This window comes from Terrapene carolina, unplaced genomic scaffold, assembly GCF_002925995.2.
Source record: "Terrapene carolina triunguis isolate 2854851 unplaced genomic scaffold, T_m_triunguis-2.0 Scaffold66, whole genome shotgun sequence".
Taxonomy (NCBI): Eukaryota; Metazoa; Chordata; order Testudines; family Emydidae; genus Terrapene; species Terrapene triunguis.
This window is the reverse complement of record NW_020664417.1, coordinates 2,992,684-3,010,044: the sequence shown is the minus strand read 5'-3', so window position 1 is coordinate 3,010,044 and position 17,361 is coordinate 2,992,684. Positions and strand designations below refer to the sequence as shown.

Genomic DNA, 17,361 nt, shown 5'->3' with positions numbered 1-17,361 from the left:
CTGTTTCTGCACTTTTCATTTAAATTAAGATGGTTAAAAGCAGCATTTTTCTTCTGCATAGTAAAGCCTCAAAGCTATATTAAGTCAATGTTCAACTGTAAACTTTTGAAAGCACCACCATAACGTTTTGTTCTGAGTTACAAACATTTCAGAATTACGAACAACTTCCATTCCCTCTAAGATTCTACTGTACAATCTAAACAGACCAGACAGACCAAGGGTTGGGAGGGAAGGGATGTAATTCACAGGCAGAGTGATGGTTTGAAAACATCATAGCAGTTCCATGATTATTTTTTGTTCTTGTTTTTGTTTTTTTGGTATTTCTTTAAATAATTGGAGTTTTATTAGGAGAGGGTTAGCTAAGGAGTGAGACAAAGGGCAGAAGAGACGAGACACTGAAGGAAGAGGGATATAAGAGAGGGGGTAGGTAGAATGAGGCTGAAGCAAAGAGACTTCGAGGAAGAAGGCAGGAGGGAGTTGGAGCAAACAGACTGTCAGAAGGGAAAAAAATGTCCAGTGTAAAATTGTAAAAAGCCATTGGGCACTGATGGCATGTTTAAAAACAAAGGATCAGATGCTCAATCTTCATTAATTTTAGCCACTTCAGTCAAGCTAGAAAACCTCCAAAGCTTTAGGAAAGAACTGAAATGCTTTGGAAAAGTTGTTAATCTTATGTTCTGTTTTAGAATCTGAATGATCAAAAATACGTAATTTTTCCCCTGAGATTATGATCCAGATTCTGCTGTCAGTGTAAACCCATAGTAACTCCAATGACTTCAGCACAGCTACTCTGAAATTAGTGTTGTTACTAAGTTTACAATCTGTTCTATGGATTTAGCTTTATTCAGTAATAAATTTTGCTTGTTTCCTTAAATTTTGTTCAGCTTTTAGAGAATAAAAATGTAAATATTGGGGGGAATGGAGGGCAGAGGGAATACACGCAAATCCTGCAACTCAAAACAATGCTAGTTAACTTTCATACCTGCTGTCTATATACTTTTTGGCCAAAGAACTCAACCTACTCTCTCTGTACCTCTTAAAGTAAAGCGATAGATGGAGACAATATAATAAATGGGCAGATAGATGAAGTTGAGCCAGAAGTGATTCTCAATTCTTGGGGCCAGAGATGCAGTTCTAATGGTAGCGAATTACAGAGCTGCACATATCTATTTTTTTTAATAGTCACTGTCAACCTTAATGCTGCCGCTTAATGTTTGGAAAATGATGCACATGATGATTAAAATGGAAGAGGCTGGTCTGTTCAGTTTCTTGCTTTCCGCCAGTACTAGATATGGAGCCTGTTTATACACAAACTCAAGAGCCCATGGCCACTTTACCCATGAGAGGGGAGGAAATCTCTGAGGATTCTCTTTGCGGGGCTTCCCCCCTACTGTTCTGTTGAGGAAGATGGTGTATGATGGGGCTGGCAGCCACAATCTGATTAAGAAAACTGCGGGCTGTTTGAATTAACAAACAATAGGTCTGACTCTCCACTAATTTACACCAATGTAAACTGGAAGTAACTCCATGGATTTCAATGAAGTTACAGTAGTGTAAAATTTATATGAGAGGAGAATTAGGCCCTATATATGTAATGGGTGGTACTCTTTTATTAAACTACAAATAATGCTGCACTATGCCAAATCAATGGTAAATAATGTTAGCCTGGTATTTCTAAATCCTGTTGTTGTAATTCTGGACATTATCCCTCTCCACTGATTTTGATGACAGTTTTGCAGTTGATTTCATATGAACACGAGCAGGTTCTCTTCTTATGATTTTCTGGTGCACAGTGACACCTATAGAAAGTAAGTTATAGCACATAGAAATATGGTTTTCATATCCAACATTACTTTTTGGCTTTAGGTAGTTACAGTTCTTTTGGTGTGTGCTTTAGTGGTTTTTTCCTTCAGTGAATATTTGTAATTGCATTTAATATAAAGCCTTGCAAAATTCCCATGAACATATTCCAACCCAGATACAAAAACTACTGTCACACTCTGATAAAGAGGACGATAACAATTCTTTTAAAATGTATAGTTTTTTGCTCCCCCATTCAAAGAAAATTGCTCATCCAGAGTGGGTGGGTGGGTAAACAGAAATATGCAAGGCTACAATGTCGGGTGGGTATCTATATGTAGCTATTAGCTGAGGCTTTCTTAAAAACCATTACTCTTCTCTCTGAAATAGTTCTTTGATAGTTTTGATTTAACAGTACTGATTATGCTGGCCTTGGCCTTCAGATCACTTTGACTATTATCAGATGTCTTTCATTAGTAACATAGTAGTTTAAAATAAAATTGATGCATAAAATGTATTGTAATGAGATGCAAACTTCAGTAACTTTAAGGAATGATATAAATATGTGCATCCAGTACTGCTTTCAGGGATATTTGCAGTCATTATGTTAGGTGAGAACTTTATAATACTGTGGGTGTCCTGCACGATAGTGGTGGTTCTACCAGAGTATATAATTTTGTTGTTTTAAAGAGTATTTTTTCTAAATAACCTGATTCTGTAATGTGATTTCATTGGAATTGAGCTTGATTTACTTTAATGTATATTAGAGTAGAATCAGGCCCAGAGGATGTTAAGAGAAATAAGTATTCTTAGGCTGTATCCTACAAAGACTTAGACACATGTTTAACTTTATGCATTGTGCATAGTCCCATTGACTTTAGGGGGACTACTTGGTGTGTAAAGTTAAATATATATGTCTTTGCAGGACTGGAGCCTTGGGCTGCTGTGTCTTCTAACTTATATTAATAAAACAGCCTCCTTTGGTGACTACTTTTTTTTTTTTAAGTGGGTTTAGGAGGAAAGAAGTAAAAATTATACTCCAAATGTGAGAACAGAAGAAAGATCATGTTTGGATTTTTTTGTTTATGAAATCTGTCTCCAAGAAAGTAATTTATTAAATATGGAGAAGGCAATGGACACATGTGCAGGCTCTGGACTTAAAAAGAAAGTGCACTCTTCTGGCATTAATTTTAGTGAGGACTCTTATTTATACTTTGTGCTTAAAGATCTAGTTTTCTTTGGGGCATTTTTTAAAAAATGCAGCTGTGACAGTTTTCCATTTTCTTAACATGTTTGTTTTTTCTTTGTAGTGTTGTGAAGTAATCGCCCAGTACTAAATGTATTAAAATTGAGGTTAGAAAAATTGCTGGATTAATGTGCGTAAATACAAATCCAATGTCTGATTTTTGTCAGGGCCGGTCTACACAATCGGTTTGGTAATATTAACCATGTATTCAATATATCTGAGGTTGTACAGGGTGAGTGATGCAACCTGACATGCTGTGGTAGAATAGTACAACAGAATGACAACTGGAAAATTGCAAACTAATTAATAATCACAAAAGTTTTTAAATTTTATTTTTAAAGCACATGCATGTGGTGCCCTTTGGGCACCCATGTCTGAAAATTTTCCTTGATATTTTTTGCAAATCTGTTGCTAACTGACATTATTGGTTAATTTGTATTTGACTCTACTTCTGAGTGGAGAAGAAAATAAACTAATGATACTTCATTGGAGCAGAAGGACATATTTATGACACGTGCAGTAAAAGTTTGATAATATATGTAAAATCTTTGCCAAAATATTTAAAACCGTTAGGAGAAATAAATGAGTGTCTCCATAAAAACATAAACAAACAATAAAAGATGTTGTAAACAGTGGGTACTAACAGGAAAAATAAGGGTTGCTATTTACCAGTATCTTTTTCACGTCTGTTGAACTGCAATAAAAGACACAAGTACATGATAGTGCTGTTTTGGAACATGCACGTTCTTTGTGAAGAGGCAGCATAACTTAGATGCAAAGCTCCAGTGGATTTACTAGCAGAAAACTTAAAGCTTTTAACATTCTTCGCCTCATGGAGAGTTACCTCATATTATCCTCTGGATTTACTTTTTTATTGTTTAGGTTCACTAAATTGGGGCTGAGGGTTAGAAAAAAATGTAAAATGAAGTTTGTGCGTAATAAACCATCACTGATAATTGAAGAGAACACTGTTTCATTTATTTAGGGGCTTCCAATATGCCTTTGCAAACCCTTGAAATATAATTGCAGGAATCCTTCAATTACTGCACGACTGTTACTGAGGGAGAAATCTGGAAAGTGTCTCCCATTAATTCTGATTTTGACAGAGGCAGTAATCAAGTCTGCTCAATGTAATGAAACTGACCAGAGTCTGAGATACTGCATTTGCTGCTTGCATTTTCCTTCACTGAATATTAATATTGTTTCTAAATCTTGCACTCTAGCAAGTGACCCTGACACGATGTAAGTTTTGACACGCTCTGTACAAAAGAGCAAGATACTACATCAACAGAGACAGGTCTAGGAGAAAATATCCTTGGTTTCTTGGGCAGTGCATATCACAGAAAGCCATATATGTTAGCTGCGAAGCAGACTGATTCCAGAAGAGCAGACTGTCTTTGCAGCTCCCTGGGAGTTCTGGGACCGCTTTGGGTGGGGACGGAGAGCCTGGAGCACTCACGTAAATAAACTTCCCCCATCCTCATAATTATCTATACTGTACCTGTACCCCTCTACCAATGTGTAATCTGCAGCAGTTCCTACAACCTCAGAGTTGGATTAATTCCCATCATGGGCCCGTTGTCTCCCAAGATCCAATCATCCAAAGCATTTTAATTTAACTATAATAACTTTAATTAAATCAGAAGGACAAGTAACATGGAAATGACGTACCAGCAAAATAATCAAGTTAGCACAGTCCTTGTTTAAAAGCTACATCCTGCCCCGCTGGAAGAGGAAGATTGTGTTATCAGAGAAAGCAGAGTTATCTCACCCCTAGGGGGTTCCTCCAACTGAGGATTGAAGCACATTGGCAGAGAATGAAGAAGCTTGCACTGATGCAACTCCTGCTGTACCTGCTCTGTGGGCAAATGGACGACATGTATATCATCAAAGCTGGCAATTCAGTAAACTTCACAAATACTAGATTAACTTATTTTTAAAAATATGTTGGATCCTTGTACTCAGAGTTCTTTTATTAGGGGGTAGCCGTGTTAGTCTGTATCCACAAAAACAACAAGGAGTCTGGTGGGACCTTAAAGACTAACAGATTTATTTGGGCATAAGCTTTTGTGGGTAAAATACTGCTGTCTTTTTTAAGCATGTTATTAAAGATAGTGGTTTGGACAAACAAATTTGAGAATGAAATCCATCCTGCCAACTGAAACACACACAAGAAACATTACCTATGGAGAACATAAGAATGGTCCATCTAGCTTAGTATCCTGGCTTCTGACTGGGGCCAAAGCCAGATGTTTCAGAGGGAATGAACAGAACAGGGCAGTTATCTAGTGATCCGTCCTCTGTCGTCTTGTCACAGCATCTGGCAGTCAGAGGCTTAGGAACATCCAGAACATGGGGTTGAATCTCTGACCATCTTGGCTAATAGCTACTAATGGACCTATCCTCCATGAACTCATCTAATTCTTTTTTGAACCCAGTTATACTGTTGGCCTTCACAATACCCTTGCAACAAGTTCCACAGGTTGACTGTGCGTTGTATGAAGTACTTCCTTAGGTTTGTTTTAAACCTCCTGCCTTGTACTTTCATCTGGTGACACCTAGTTCTTGTCTTATGTGAAGGGGGTAAATAATGCTTCCTTTATTCACTTTCTCCACACCCCTCATGATTTTATAGACCTCTATCATATTCTCACCTCCCCACCGTTGTCTCTTTCCCAGACTGAACAGTCCCAGCCTTTTTACTCTCTGCATATGGAAACTGTTTCATACCCCTAATCATTTTTGTTGCCCTTTTCTGTACCTTTTCCAAGTCTAATGTATCTTTTTTGAGAGGGAGCGACCAGAACTGTTCACAGTTCTGAAGGTCTGGGTGTAATGTGGATTTATACAGTGACATATTATCAGTCGTCTTATGTATTCCTTTCCTAATGGTTCCTAACATTGTTAGCTTTTTTGATTGCCAGTGCACATTGAGGAAAGAGAACTAGCCACAATGACTCCAAGATCTTTCTTGACTGATAACAGCTAATTTAGACCCCATTATTTTGTATGTGTAGCTGAGATTGTTTTCCAGTGTGCATTACTTTGCATTTATCAACATTCAATTTCATCTGCCATTTTGTTATTGCTGAACTATTGTAAATTAAGGGTATGATTCAGGAGAAGCACTTGCTTAACTTCAACCCTGTGTTTAAGTCCCGTTGAAGTTCAAAAGGACGTCAGTATGTGCGTAAGAGAGGTGCTTGAATAGAGATGCTTTTCTTATTTGGGGTCGGTATGAATCTTTTTTTTTTTTTAAAGTCTTATTTGTGCATGTAATTGTGGCTGCATAGAATAACTTTGATAGTGCATGCAAATGTTGATATAGGCTTCTAAGAGCCAAATTTTGCCTTCCTTATTCATACTGAATAATCCCTTATTATGCAATTAGTTACATTGATCATGCTTAGTAAGACGCTATTTGTTGTGAATAAGGATGGCAAAATTGGGCCCTAAATGGGGGTAACTGCAGTGCAGGCCATTTCTCTCCCCTTTTAACTGAATTTGGAAGGGTTCATGCAGCTCTAATGAGAAGACACTTACTTACTACAACTATTGTCATGGAACATTTCAGCAAGAAGAAAACTAGCCTCTTCTGTAGCTCACCCTGAATGCCCAGCCCTCTGAGGAGTGCATGAGACCCTGCTCTTAGCAAAATTAAAAGTTTTGGGATTTGGGTGAATCCTGGACAGAAATTAGCTGATCAGGAAGCAATAATTAACAAGAGAGTTCAGATGCATCAGTATCTTTCCAGGCTGTTTTTAGGTTTAGTATTTTAGTGTTGCTTTTTATGGCTCTATTTTCCATTTTATGTAGACACCTCTTTATGTTGTCAACCATGGGGAGACTGGGCCAATTCGATGCAACAGATGCAAAGCCTATATGTGTCCCTTCATGCAGTTCATTGAAGGGGGAAGAAAGTATCAATGTGGATTTTGCAACTGCATAAATGATGGTAAGTGACATTTATCTACTATTTGTGTATATTATTCATTCATTAATGCTAACAGGAAACTGCATCTGTAGTATTATTTTCTTGATTTACTTACTTGGAGTAAAATCCTGGCCCCATCAAAGTGAATGGGAGTTTTTACCATGCATCTCTCTAGGCCAGTGAGTACTTCATCTATGGAGTCTTTTTGGCATGTTATTCGCTATGATCCAAATTCTCTATTCCTAGTCAGCCTGAATAAGTATTTAATTTTTGAAAACATTTATCGGTCAGTTTCTCAGCTTTTGCAAATCAGCTTGGTTCTGTTGAAATCAGGGAAGCTGCTCTGATTTTCACAGAGGATTGAGCCCTTGTGTCTCATACCAATAGAAAAGATTTCAGGAAATTATAATCGAACAGTTTTGAAGAAATAGCAGTAATTGAATATACTACATTACAAAAAATAAAGTTCAGTAGAGTTCTTCTGGTGACACCTTCACTCTTCTGTTTCCTTTTATGGAGTTAAAAATATGGAATTGGATTTCTTCATTATCACTTTAAACTGAGAATAACAGCTCTTAAACTGGTGCTGGGGAGACAGAACATTGCAACAATTAAAACACACGTTCTTTAATGGTGTGGCCCTGAAATGGGTAGAAAGAATAACTGGGTCTAGTATTTCTGTTATGGCCCTTTTGCTCCACTCCACAAAGGCAATACAACCACAACTGGAAGATGATTTTTTGACAATATCCTCTCATATGATGGGCCTTCAACCTGCATATGAAAATTATTAGTGAGATGTACCCAATAAGATTCCATAAGAATTATTTTTTAAATAGTTTACTAAGAAAATATGCAGAAACTCTTTGGTCAAATCCACTTTTAAAAAGAAATGTACTATAACAAAATACAGCCGCGCAAAACAGTGAAATCCAGTCTGTAGCTTCATCAAAAGTTTTCTTTTTTAAATGCTTTGTCAACACAGGATATGTTTTTGCTCTATTCCAAACTGCTAGCTAGAATTTCAAATGAAAATAAATTTATTTAAAACTGCTTAAGTGCCTGGCAAAGAACAAATTCTTAGAACAACGTAAGAATAGTCATGTCCGTGACCATGCATTTAATAGTTAAATCACCTATTAATCTTACTGTGACAAGGCTTGGTTTTCACAGAAGATACCATGCCATATTTGTTCAAGTGTGCTGCTTGTGACTCATAAGTAAGCGTTCTTTTGCTTTTGGCTGGATCCCAAGTCTTTGCCAGAACTAGTCTTTCTAGACGTTTGTATCAAGTTGGATTTCCTCAGCAGGATCACAGTGGTATAGTGCTTTCCCTAATACAGTAATCTTTTCAACTCTGAAACATGAACCTTGAAAGATTCATGCCAACTCTTTTTTGGCTTGAAGCTCAATCTTTTGGGCAAAGTATAGCAGATAGCAAGTTGTATTGTTTGTTCAATTTAAATTCTCATAAACACATACTGTGTGCATTATAAACAGTGTAAATATCGTCAAGTATTCATTAGAATATCAGTTTAAAGCATACTTTGTACTTTTACGGTGCCTTTCAACCAAGAGTCTTAAAGCACTTTACAACTTTTAATTGAGCCTCAAAACTCCCCGGCGAGGTAGGTAAGCATTATCCCCATTTTACAGGGGGGAAAACTGAGATGTAAAAAGCTTAAGAGAAGGTATCCGAGAAGGAATTGGCAAAGGGTTGCTGTCTTCTCTTGCTATGAAAATTAGACAAGAAATGTTTTTGCCATCCTCCAGTTTAGATGCAACTATTTAATTTTCTTAGGACTCATTTCCTAAGGTTGTCAAGAATCCTGCAGTGTAATCTGTCATTCGCTTTTAGTTGGGAAATCCTGCACCTCTCTTCTGATTGCGGAATGCTCCCAACACAGTGGAACAGAACAGAAGGCCAGGATTTGTAAACCCTATTAGAGCTACCTTCTATGAGGCAGAACTTGTGGGTGGAGTGGGGCTGGCTGGTGGAGAGGTGGTGCTGCTGACTCTGATTCTGCAGATCCATTGGCATCTGTCACTGGGACTACGACAGCTTCAGGTTTGCAGTAGCAAGCCTGGAGTAGTCCTGCTGTCCCTGCATCCTTGGAAAGGCAGATTCTTCTCCCCAGCCTGTACCATCCCCAACTACTCAAGCTTGTGCAGGATGAGTGTGGAAGATTCGAGTGTTCGTGAGGGAAAAGATCCAGTCCTTCAAACACAGTAGTAGCACACGTGACAATAAGCACAAAATAACTTTTTTCTTTTTAAAACTGTGCTGTTTCTGCATAAAATTAGTTGCCCTGCTAAGCATTTGCACTCCTTCCTCAAGTCATGAAATGGGAGGTTGCATTGGTTCCGTGTTGTTTATTAAAAGAAGAAAAATCAGTTTTACTGTTTTGTTTCTTTAGTCCCTCCATTCTTCTTTCAACATCTGGACCACATTGGCAGAAGAACAGACCACTACGAGAGGCCAGAGTTATCTCTAGGATCATATGAATATGTCGCTACATTGGATTATTGCAGAGTAAGTATTTCCAGCACAGAAAACTGTTTACAAATTTATGTCAAAACAACTGAATCCTTTAAATACCTAAAGCAGAATAAAGGCTTTTTTCTAGTTCACACCAGAAGTTCAGAAGTCTATGAACATTTTCAGAATTGTAGCTGGAAGCATAGAATGATATACCAAAACTACCTTCCCCTCCCCCCATTAACATTGTTGCTCATGGTTCCTGTTATAACAATTGTTGAATTATATGACTGCCAAATAAGAATTACAAGGCATTGCAGCAAAGTGTATGGATCCACTAAGTTTCACCTGGGGCCTTGATTTGGTCCTAACTACATGGCATTGTTCTAGAGGCTACAGTTGAGATTTTCAAAGCAGTGTCATGTGTTAGTTACATGTGTTCTGTTAATTTTAAAGGCAGATGTGTGGCTAAATCTCATTCTCTGCTTCGAAAATCTCAGCCTAAGAATTTGACCTACCAGTTTTCCCAAAAATGAAAAGTTACTTGTTTGACCACTATGTTAACTGTAGAAGTATGATTTGGTCTTCATATTATGAACTCACTGAGGGCCTGATCCAAAGCCCATTGAAGTGAATGGAAGTCTTTCCCGTGATTCCGGTGTACTTTGGGAAAGGCCCTTAAACTGTAGGTTGGGAGTGGGGGAATTAAGAGAATTCCCAATAGAGTTTGAACAGTTCAGCATGGTTAATTGTAAAAATAAATCATAATGGTTGTGGGTGACTTAGAGATCTGAGGTTCGAAACAGACTACCTGGAGCCCGCATTCCATAACCCAGCAGGGTCACATAAGCCCTTTACATTTCTGCGGTTGATAAACTGAGTTTTCTCTGTTCTTTGTAGATGTGAATGATCCCCTGGTACTTTTGGTAAGAGTAATGGTTTGCCTAATGTTCTTGGCTAAACATACACTTCCCATCCCTACTTGTGTGCACACAGGTTGCTGTGCACAGCGTGTCTGCCTGGCTGCCTTCCTACCCCAGAGGTGGCTTCAAATTGTGAACCTGTCCTTACCAGGAGTTCACTTTTTTAAAACAATTGCAGACACGTGTTGTGCTTATCTGTAGAAGCAGTTTAGTTCAGTCAGATGTCTAAGCACATTATTGTTCTTAGAGCTCAGACATCTAAACACCTTAAATGGAGGAAAAGATTTTAAAATCCAGCCTTTTGTTAACTTAAACCATGTACAGCACTACTGTAACCTTTTAGATTTTTCTGTCTTCTTCTGTGGGGAGGTCAGTAATAGCTGATCAAACTCCTTATCCATGTTAGAAATCTGGCCAAAAACTAATCTAAGCTTAATCCAGAAAAGTGTTGATAAAAATAAAGTGTAGGTACATGTTAAGTCTTATAAAATCAAGAGATATTTGAAATGCATTTCCCCACCACCACCTCCAGGGAGACTGATAAAGTAAATAGCTTTCTCAAATTAACATTAAATAGCAGACAACATCTCTGAAGACAGATTGGGCTAATATTTGATTGTGGTTTCTGTTAATAGTAAACTGGTGACAATTAGTGCCTGAGCAATGATGGAGTGTTTCCACTCACAGAAAACATGTGTGGCTATTTATATTAGTTTCATAAAGAATTCTTTTCCTAAGGGCCCTAATCCTGCAAGGAGAAGTGTGTGGTTGGATCCCTGTGTCCACGTGGAGCCTATGGGATTCAGGAGGGCTCAGTCCAGGTGGAGGGATCTGTCTTGGTGGTTCTAGTGCACAATCAAAAAATGGCTTATCATTTTGGGGATTTGTTCGAACATACGTGCCACGCACATAAAATTATTTGAGAGAACTTGCTGGTATTTTCCCAAGTATGAAGTATTTAAATCCTTGTTTGAACATACCTTTGCTCACTTTTAGCTTAATTCACAGTATGTCAAGTGTGATCTTCTCTGTCCATCCACATTCAGTTCTCATTGTAGACCAACAAAACTCCTATTAGCTCCGGTGGAAGGAGGATCAAAGTCATGATAAGCTTAAGAATTTGTTCTGTGGCTCCATGGTCTTGAATGCCCTTAACTTCCATTGAAGTCAGGGATTTGGCTTCAGAACATCAACTTATTGCTAAGTTTTTAGTAAGCATGTATTTATGTTGTTAGTAAACTTGAGGAACTCAGCAAGCTGATTAGCTGACCCCATAGTTCACTGGAGGCCTGATTCAAAGATCATTGAAATGTTTGGGAACCTTTTCATTGACTTCACTGGGATCTGGATCAGGTCTGAGATCTGAAATGAGCTCAAGTAGGAAATAAATATATATATATATATATATATATTCATTCCATTTACTGTAGCTGAGGTTCCTGCACTATATAGATATGTAGGGAGGAATAGGAATATAGTACAGGAACCATAGCTACAGTAAATGGACGTAGCTCCATCAGTGCTGATTTATGGCAGCTGAAGCTGCCCAATAACTTTTGAAAATTAATTTGTTTATCGGGTGTGTCCATTAAAATATCTTCAAGATACTTGTTGTTTGTTCCAGAATTTGATTCTTTTGATTCAGGTAATAGTTTTATATCCAAAGCTCTTGTCATAAAGCTTAATTCGTTCAGGAGCTCTGAGAAGTAGCTGTTTGCCAAGGAGCATGTTCTTATCATCTTGTCACAAAAGTGGGTTTTCATGTGGATTTGTTTCAAGATTTATTTATTTTTTAAATAAACCCGTTAGAAATATAAAGCCTCTTTGGAAGTGTTAAACTATTGCCTGTTGGGACTCTGACAGAGTTATTTGATTTTTTTTTTTCCTTTGGTCTGAGTCAATAAAGTTTATTTCTTTTCCAAATCTCAGACCAAAACTGAAGGATCACTTCCTTTGTGCTTATCAAACAATGAGGATGAACAGCTACAGAAAATGTTAACAAATAACAGCTGTTTTGTATTATTTTATTGCTCTTCTGTTAGGCGGATGTGGCAAAAGCACAACATCTCATTTCTATCATATATATGTCAGAAATTAGCCAAGATCGTTTTATAAACTGCTGTGGGATTTACAAAAGTACATTTGATTTTTTTTTTTAAAAGTAGGGTCCAAATACTGAAATCAAAACAGCTTGTAAAAACATGGCCTGCTTTTCCTCCCAGATCAGTAGAACTCCTGCCTTACAATGGTGCAAGTGAAGGGAGAATGAGGGCCATAGTTTTAAGTTTAGGGTAAATGTCTGGGGGATGGGAATGTTATAATTAAGGGGATAGGTAATGAGGAAGTGGAGCTTATCATTTATAGGTTTGTGTTTCAAATATGACTCAGTAAGTGACTGGGACTATTTATTTGATGGCTGTGGAATAGCCTACATGATTGGCTTTGGACCATTTCCTAGTGGATGGGTGTCCACCTCATAAAAACAAACAAGCAAAAACGCCATTGCATGAGACCTTAAATAATGATCATTGCTAGTTTTAGTAGGGCAGCTAAAGACTGAACAGTCATGGAAACATGGAAAAGAAGCCCTTGAGGAATTCCATCATGATTTCAACAATTTCCATCCCACCATCAACCTCAGCCTGGACCAGTCCACACAAGAGATCCACTTCCTGGACACTACAGTACTAATAAACGATGGCCACATAAACACCACCCTATACCAGAAACCTACTGACCGCTATACTTCCCTACATGCCTCCAGCTTTCATACAGACCACATCACACGATCCATTGTGTACAGCCAAGCTCTACGATACAATCGCATTTGCTCCAACCCCTCAGACAGAGACAAACACCTACAGGATCTCTATCAAGCGTTCTTACAACTACAATACCCACTTGCTGAAGTGAAAAAACAGATTGACAGAGCCAGACGAGTACCCAGAAGTCACCTACTACAGGACAGGCCCAACAAAGAAAGTAACAGAACGCCACTAGCCATCACCTTCAGTCAGCCCACAACTAAAACCTCTCCAGCGCATCATCAAGGATCTACAACCTATCCTGAAGGACGATCCATCACTCTCACAGATCTTGGGAGACAGGCCAGTCCTTGCTTACAGACAGACCCCAAACCTGAAGCAAATACTCACCAGCCACCACACAACAAAAACACTAACCCAGGAACCTATCCTTGCAACAAAGCCCATTGCCAACTCTGTCCACATATCTATTCAGGGGATACCATCATAGGACCTAATCATATCAGCCACACTATCAGAGGCTCGTTCACCTGCACATCTACCAATGTGATATATGCCATCATGTGCCAGCAATGCCCCTCTGCCATGTACATTGGCCAAACCGGACAGTCTCTACGTAAAAGAATAAATGGACACAAATCAGACGTTAAGAATTATAACATTCAAAAACCAGTTGGAGAACACTTCAATCTCCCTGGCCATTCGATTACAGACCTAAAAGTCGCAATATTACAACCAAAAAACTTCAAAAACAGAGTCCAACAAGAGACTGCTGAATTGGAATTAATTTGCAAATTGGACACCATTAAATTAGGCTTGAACAAAGATTGGGAGTGGATGGGCCATTACACAAAGTAAAACTATTTCCCCATGCTTATTCTCCCCTCCCCTCTCTCGCCCCCCCAGTTCCTCATATCTCCTTGTCAATTGCTGGAAATGGGCCATTTTCATTACCACTACAAACAGTTTTTTTTCTCTCCTGCTGATAAAAGCTCACCTTAACTGATCACTCTCCTTATAGTGTGTATAGTAACACCCATTGTTTCATGTTCTCTGTGTGTATATATATATCTTCCTACTGTATTTTCCACTACATGCATCTGATGAAGTAGGCTGTAGCCCACGAAAGCTTATGCTCAAATAAATTTGTTAGTCTCTAAGGTGCCACAAGTACTCCCGTTCTTTTCATGGAAACTGAACAGTCATGGAAACTGAACTACTGTCACCCCCAGCAGTGCCTTCAGAACAAAGCCAAGGAACATTTTGTGAAACATTTTAGGCCAGGTCTACACTACAAAGGTTTGTTTCTTTGATTGTAGCTATGTCAGTGGTGTGAAAAAACCATACCCCCCCAGCCAACATAGTATGCTGGAGAAGACCCTGTGTAGACACAATTATTCTGGCAGAAGAGTGCTTCTATCAGCTTAGCTAATTTGTTTGGGGAAGTGGTTTAGCTCCACTGATAAGAAACTTCTCCTGTTGGCATATGTTGTCTCTACACTAAGGAGCTCTGCTAGTATAGCTGAACCAGCTATAGTATTTGTAGTATAGGTAAAGCGTTAGAGAAGATTGCATTGCTGCTGCCCATGCTGTATTTATTTTGTGTTGTGAATAAAGGACTTCAGTGTCCTGGTTGCTCAAAACCCCCTTCACCAAAAAAGGACACTCCACCAGAGAAGTAGATTGCATCATGGAATGGGCCACCCAAATACCCTGAGAACCTGCTTCAATCTGGCAATAAAACTCCTTCTGACTGTGCACCCTTAGTTGTTACTTACCCTGTATAGGTTGCAGTGTGGAGTGGTATCATTAAACAGTTACAACCACATTCTTAAAGAAATCTTTCTTGAACTCCTTCTTCTGACCTTCAAACAGCCCCCCAGCGTCTTCAGGCTCATCATCAGAAGCAAGCTCCCCACAGACCAGGACACACCTGCACTCAAAGCTGCAGCAGACCCTGACAGAACAACGGATACAAAACCTGCAGACATTTCTCCACTGCTACAATGATCAACAACCCACTTCTCTGCGAAGACATATCTTCGTGGCTCCTAAGTATGCTTATCACAACATGTGGTATCCCCACTAAAGGCCCCAGTAACAACTAAATGGGCGAAACCAATCACTACGCTCTTGAATGAACTCTCTCACAGAAAAAATAAGAAACACTATATCACCTCTGGGTGAGCACTTTTCACAAAATGATCACTCCATACCTGACCTCACAGTCTTCATCCTCAAAAGGAAACCTGCACAACACCTTCAAAAGATGACCCTGGGAGTTTAAATTCATAACTTTGCTAGACATTAAAAATCATGGACTGAATAGAGACACTGGATTTACGGCTTATGACAACAGTCTATAATCCACTAACAAACCTGCCCTCCTCCCCAACTGCCCTTTTTTTTTTTTTTCTTTTATCCCTTCCTTTCCCTATGACAGAAGGGGTGTTAATGGGCCACTTCACTTCAAATGGTTCCTTGAAATAGGTGTTAACTATTTGTGCTAAATCGGGTCAGCAACCTATGGCACGCGTGTCAAAGACGGCACGTGAGCTGATTTTTAATGGCATGCTGCTGTCTGCCGGAGTCCCGGCAGGCAGCAGCGTGCCATTAAAAATGCTGCCTGGCCCGCTCTTCTCCGCCCCCCTGCCGCCCCCTCCCGTGGGGGCAGGGGGCAGAAGCTTGGTCCTGCCGGCTCCCCTGCCTTTTCCCATAGTGTGCTGGGTTCCTGCCCCTCTTCCTTCTCTCCATCTCTCTCCCCCTGCCAGCCGATCAGCTGATGGCCCTTGCGAGGGAGGGGGTCAGGAAGGAGCAGAGTCATCGTGCTCGCTGCTCCCGGCGGAGGCAGAGAAGAAGCAGGGGCAGGGCTTTGGGGAAGGGGGGGTGGAATAGGGGCATATACCCCCCAGCCCTGACCCCCCCACATACCTCCCAGCCCTCTGCCCTGACCCCCACACACACACCCAGCCTTGAGCTCCGCACCCTGCACACACCCCAGACCCCTGCCCTGAGCCCTGTACCCCCCTTATACACACCCAGACCTCTGCTTGACTCCTTCACCCCCTCCCCCACACATACCCAGCCTCCCTCACCCCATGCCCTGACACCTGCACCCCCCTCACATGCCCCCAGCCCTCTGCTCTGACTCTTGCACCCCCCCACATACCCAGCCCCCCCACACCCCATGCACCGCCCACATCCTCACCCCCACCCTGAGCAAACGGGAGCTCCTGCACCCCGCCCCCCACATTCCCACCTGCACTCCTCGCACCAAATGGGAGCTGCCCAGGTAAGTGCCCCACACCCAAACCTCCTGCCCCAACCCTGAGCCCCCTCCCTCATTCTAGCTCATGGCCAGACTCTACACCCCAACCCCCAGCCTGCTCCTTCACCCCCAGCCCTGTGCTCAGTGCACTCCCACCCTCAGTTCAGTGCAGAGAGAGGAAGAGAATGGGCCAGAACCAGGGAGAAGGTAGGTACCCACTGTATGTGGGCCGGGCCGGGACCCCAGACCGGCAGCAGGCTGAGCGGGTCTGGCAGCCAGGATCCCAGCTGGCAGGAGCCGGTGGATGGAACTAGGGTTACCATTCGTCCAGATTTTCCCGGACATGTCCGGCTTTTTGTGTTAAAAATAGCGTCCGGGGGGAAATTTGTAAATAGCTAAAAATGTCCGGGATTTCCCCCCCATGCAGAGCGAGGCGCGGCTGGGAGGGCTGCAGGAAATTCAGCTGCTCGCATGGGGCTCTGGCAGCCAGAGCCCTTCCCCCACAGCTTCAGATCATTGGCCGGGCTGGACTCCGGCAGCTGTAGAGCTACTCTCCCCCTCCCCCTGCATTCTCGGATCGCCGGCCGGCCGGGCCGTTCACATCGGTCCTCGGCAGCTCCTCCTCCCCCCACTTCTCCTTCTCCCCTGCTCCCTCGTTCCAGCAGCACTGTGCGGGGGCAGGGAGCGGGTTGTGTGTTGCGCTGGGGAGCGCAGCCACGTGTCGGGCTCCGCGTGGAGCCCAACACCCTGTTCTGAGCGGCAGGGTAAGGGGGCCAGGGGGCTGGAGACGGGGCAGGGGGTTTCTGGAGGGGGCAGTCAAGGGACAGAGAGGGGGACGGTTGGATGGGTCGGGGGTTCTGGGGGTCCTGTCAAGGGGCGGGGCGTGGTTGGATAGGGCGTGGGAGTCCCGGGGGTCTGTCTGGGGGAGGGGGTGTGGATATGGGGC

General features: G+C 41.3%; 1 protein-coding gene across 1 annotated transcript in view; it reads left to right on the top strand.

The window, feature by feature from the left end:
• The window catches only part of SEC24D (SEC24 homolog D, COPII coat complex component), an 89,819-nt gene that overhangs the window by 46,923 nt on the left and 25,535 nt on the right, over positions 1–17,361 (top strand). The window contains exons 9-10 of the mRNA XM_026647797.2: positions 6,863–7,001; positions 9,398–9,513. Coding sequence (XP_026503582.1) covers positions 6,863–7,001; positions 9,398–9,513 — 255 coding nt within the window. The remainder of the gene's footprint in view (positions 1–6,862; positions 7,002–9,397; positions 9,514–17,361) is intronic.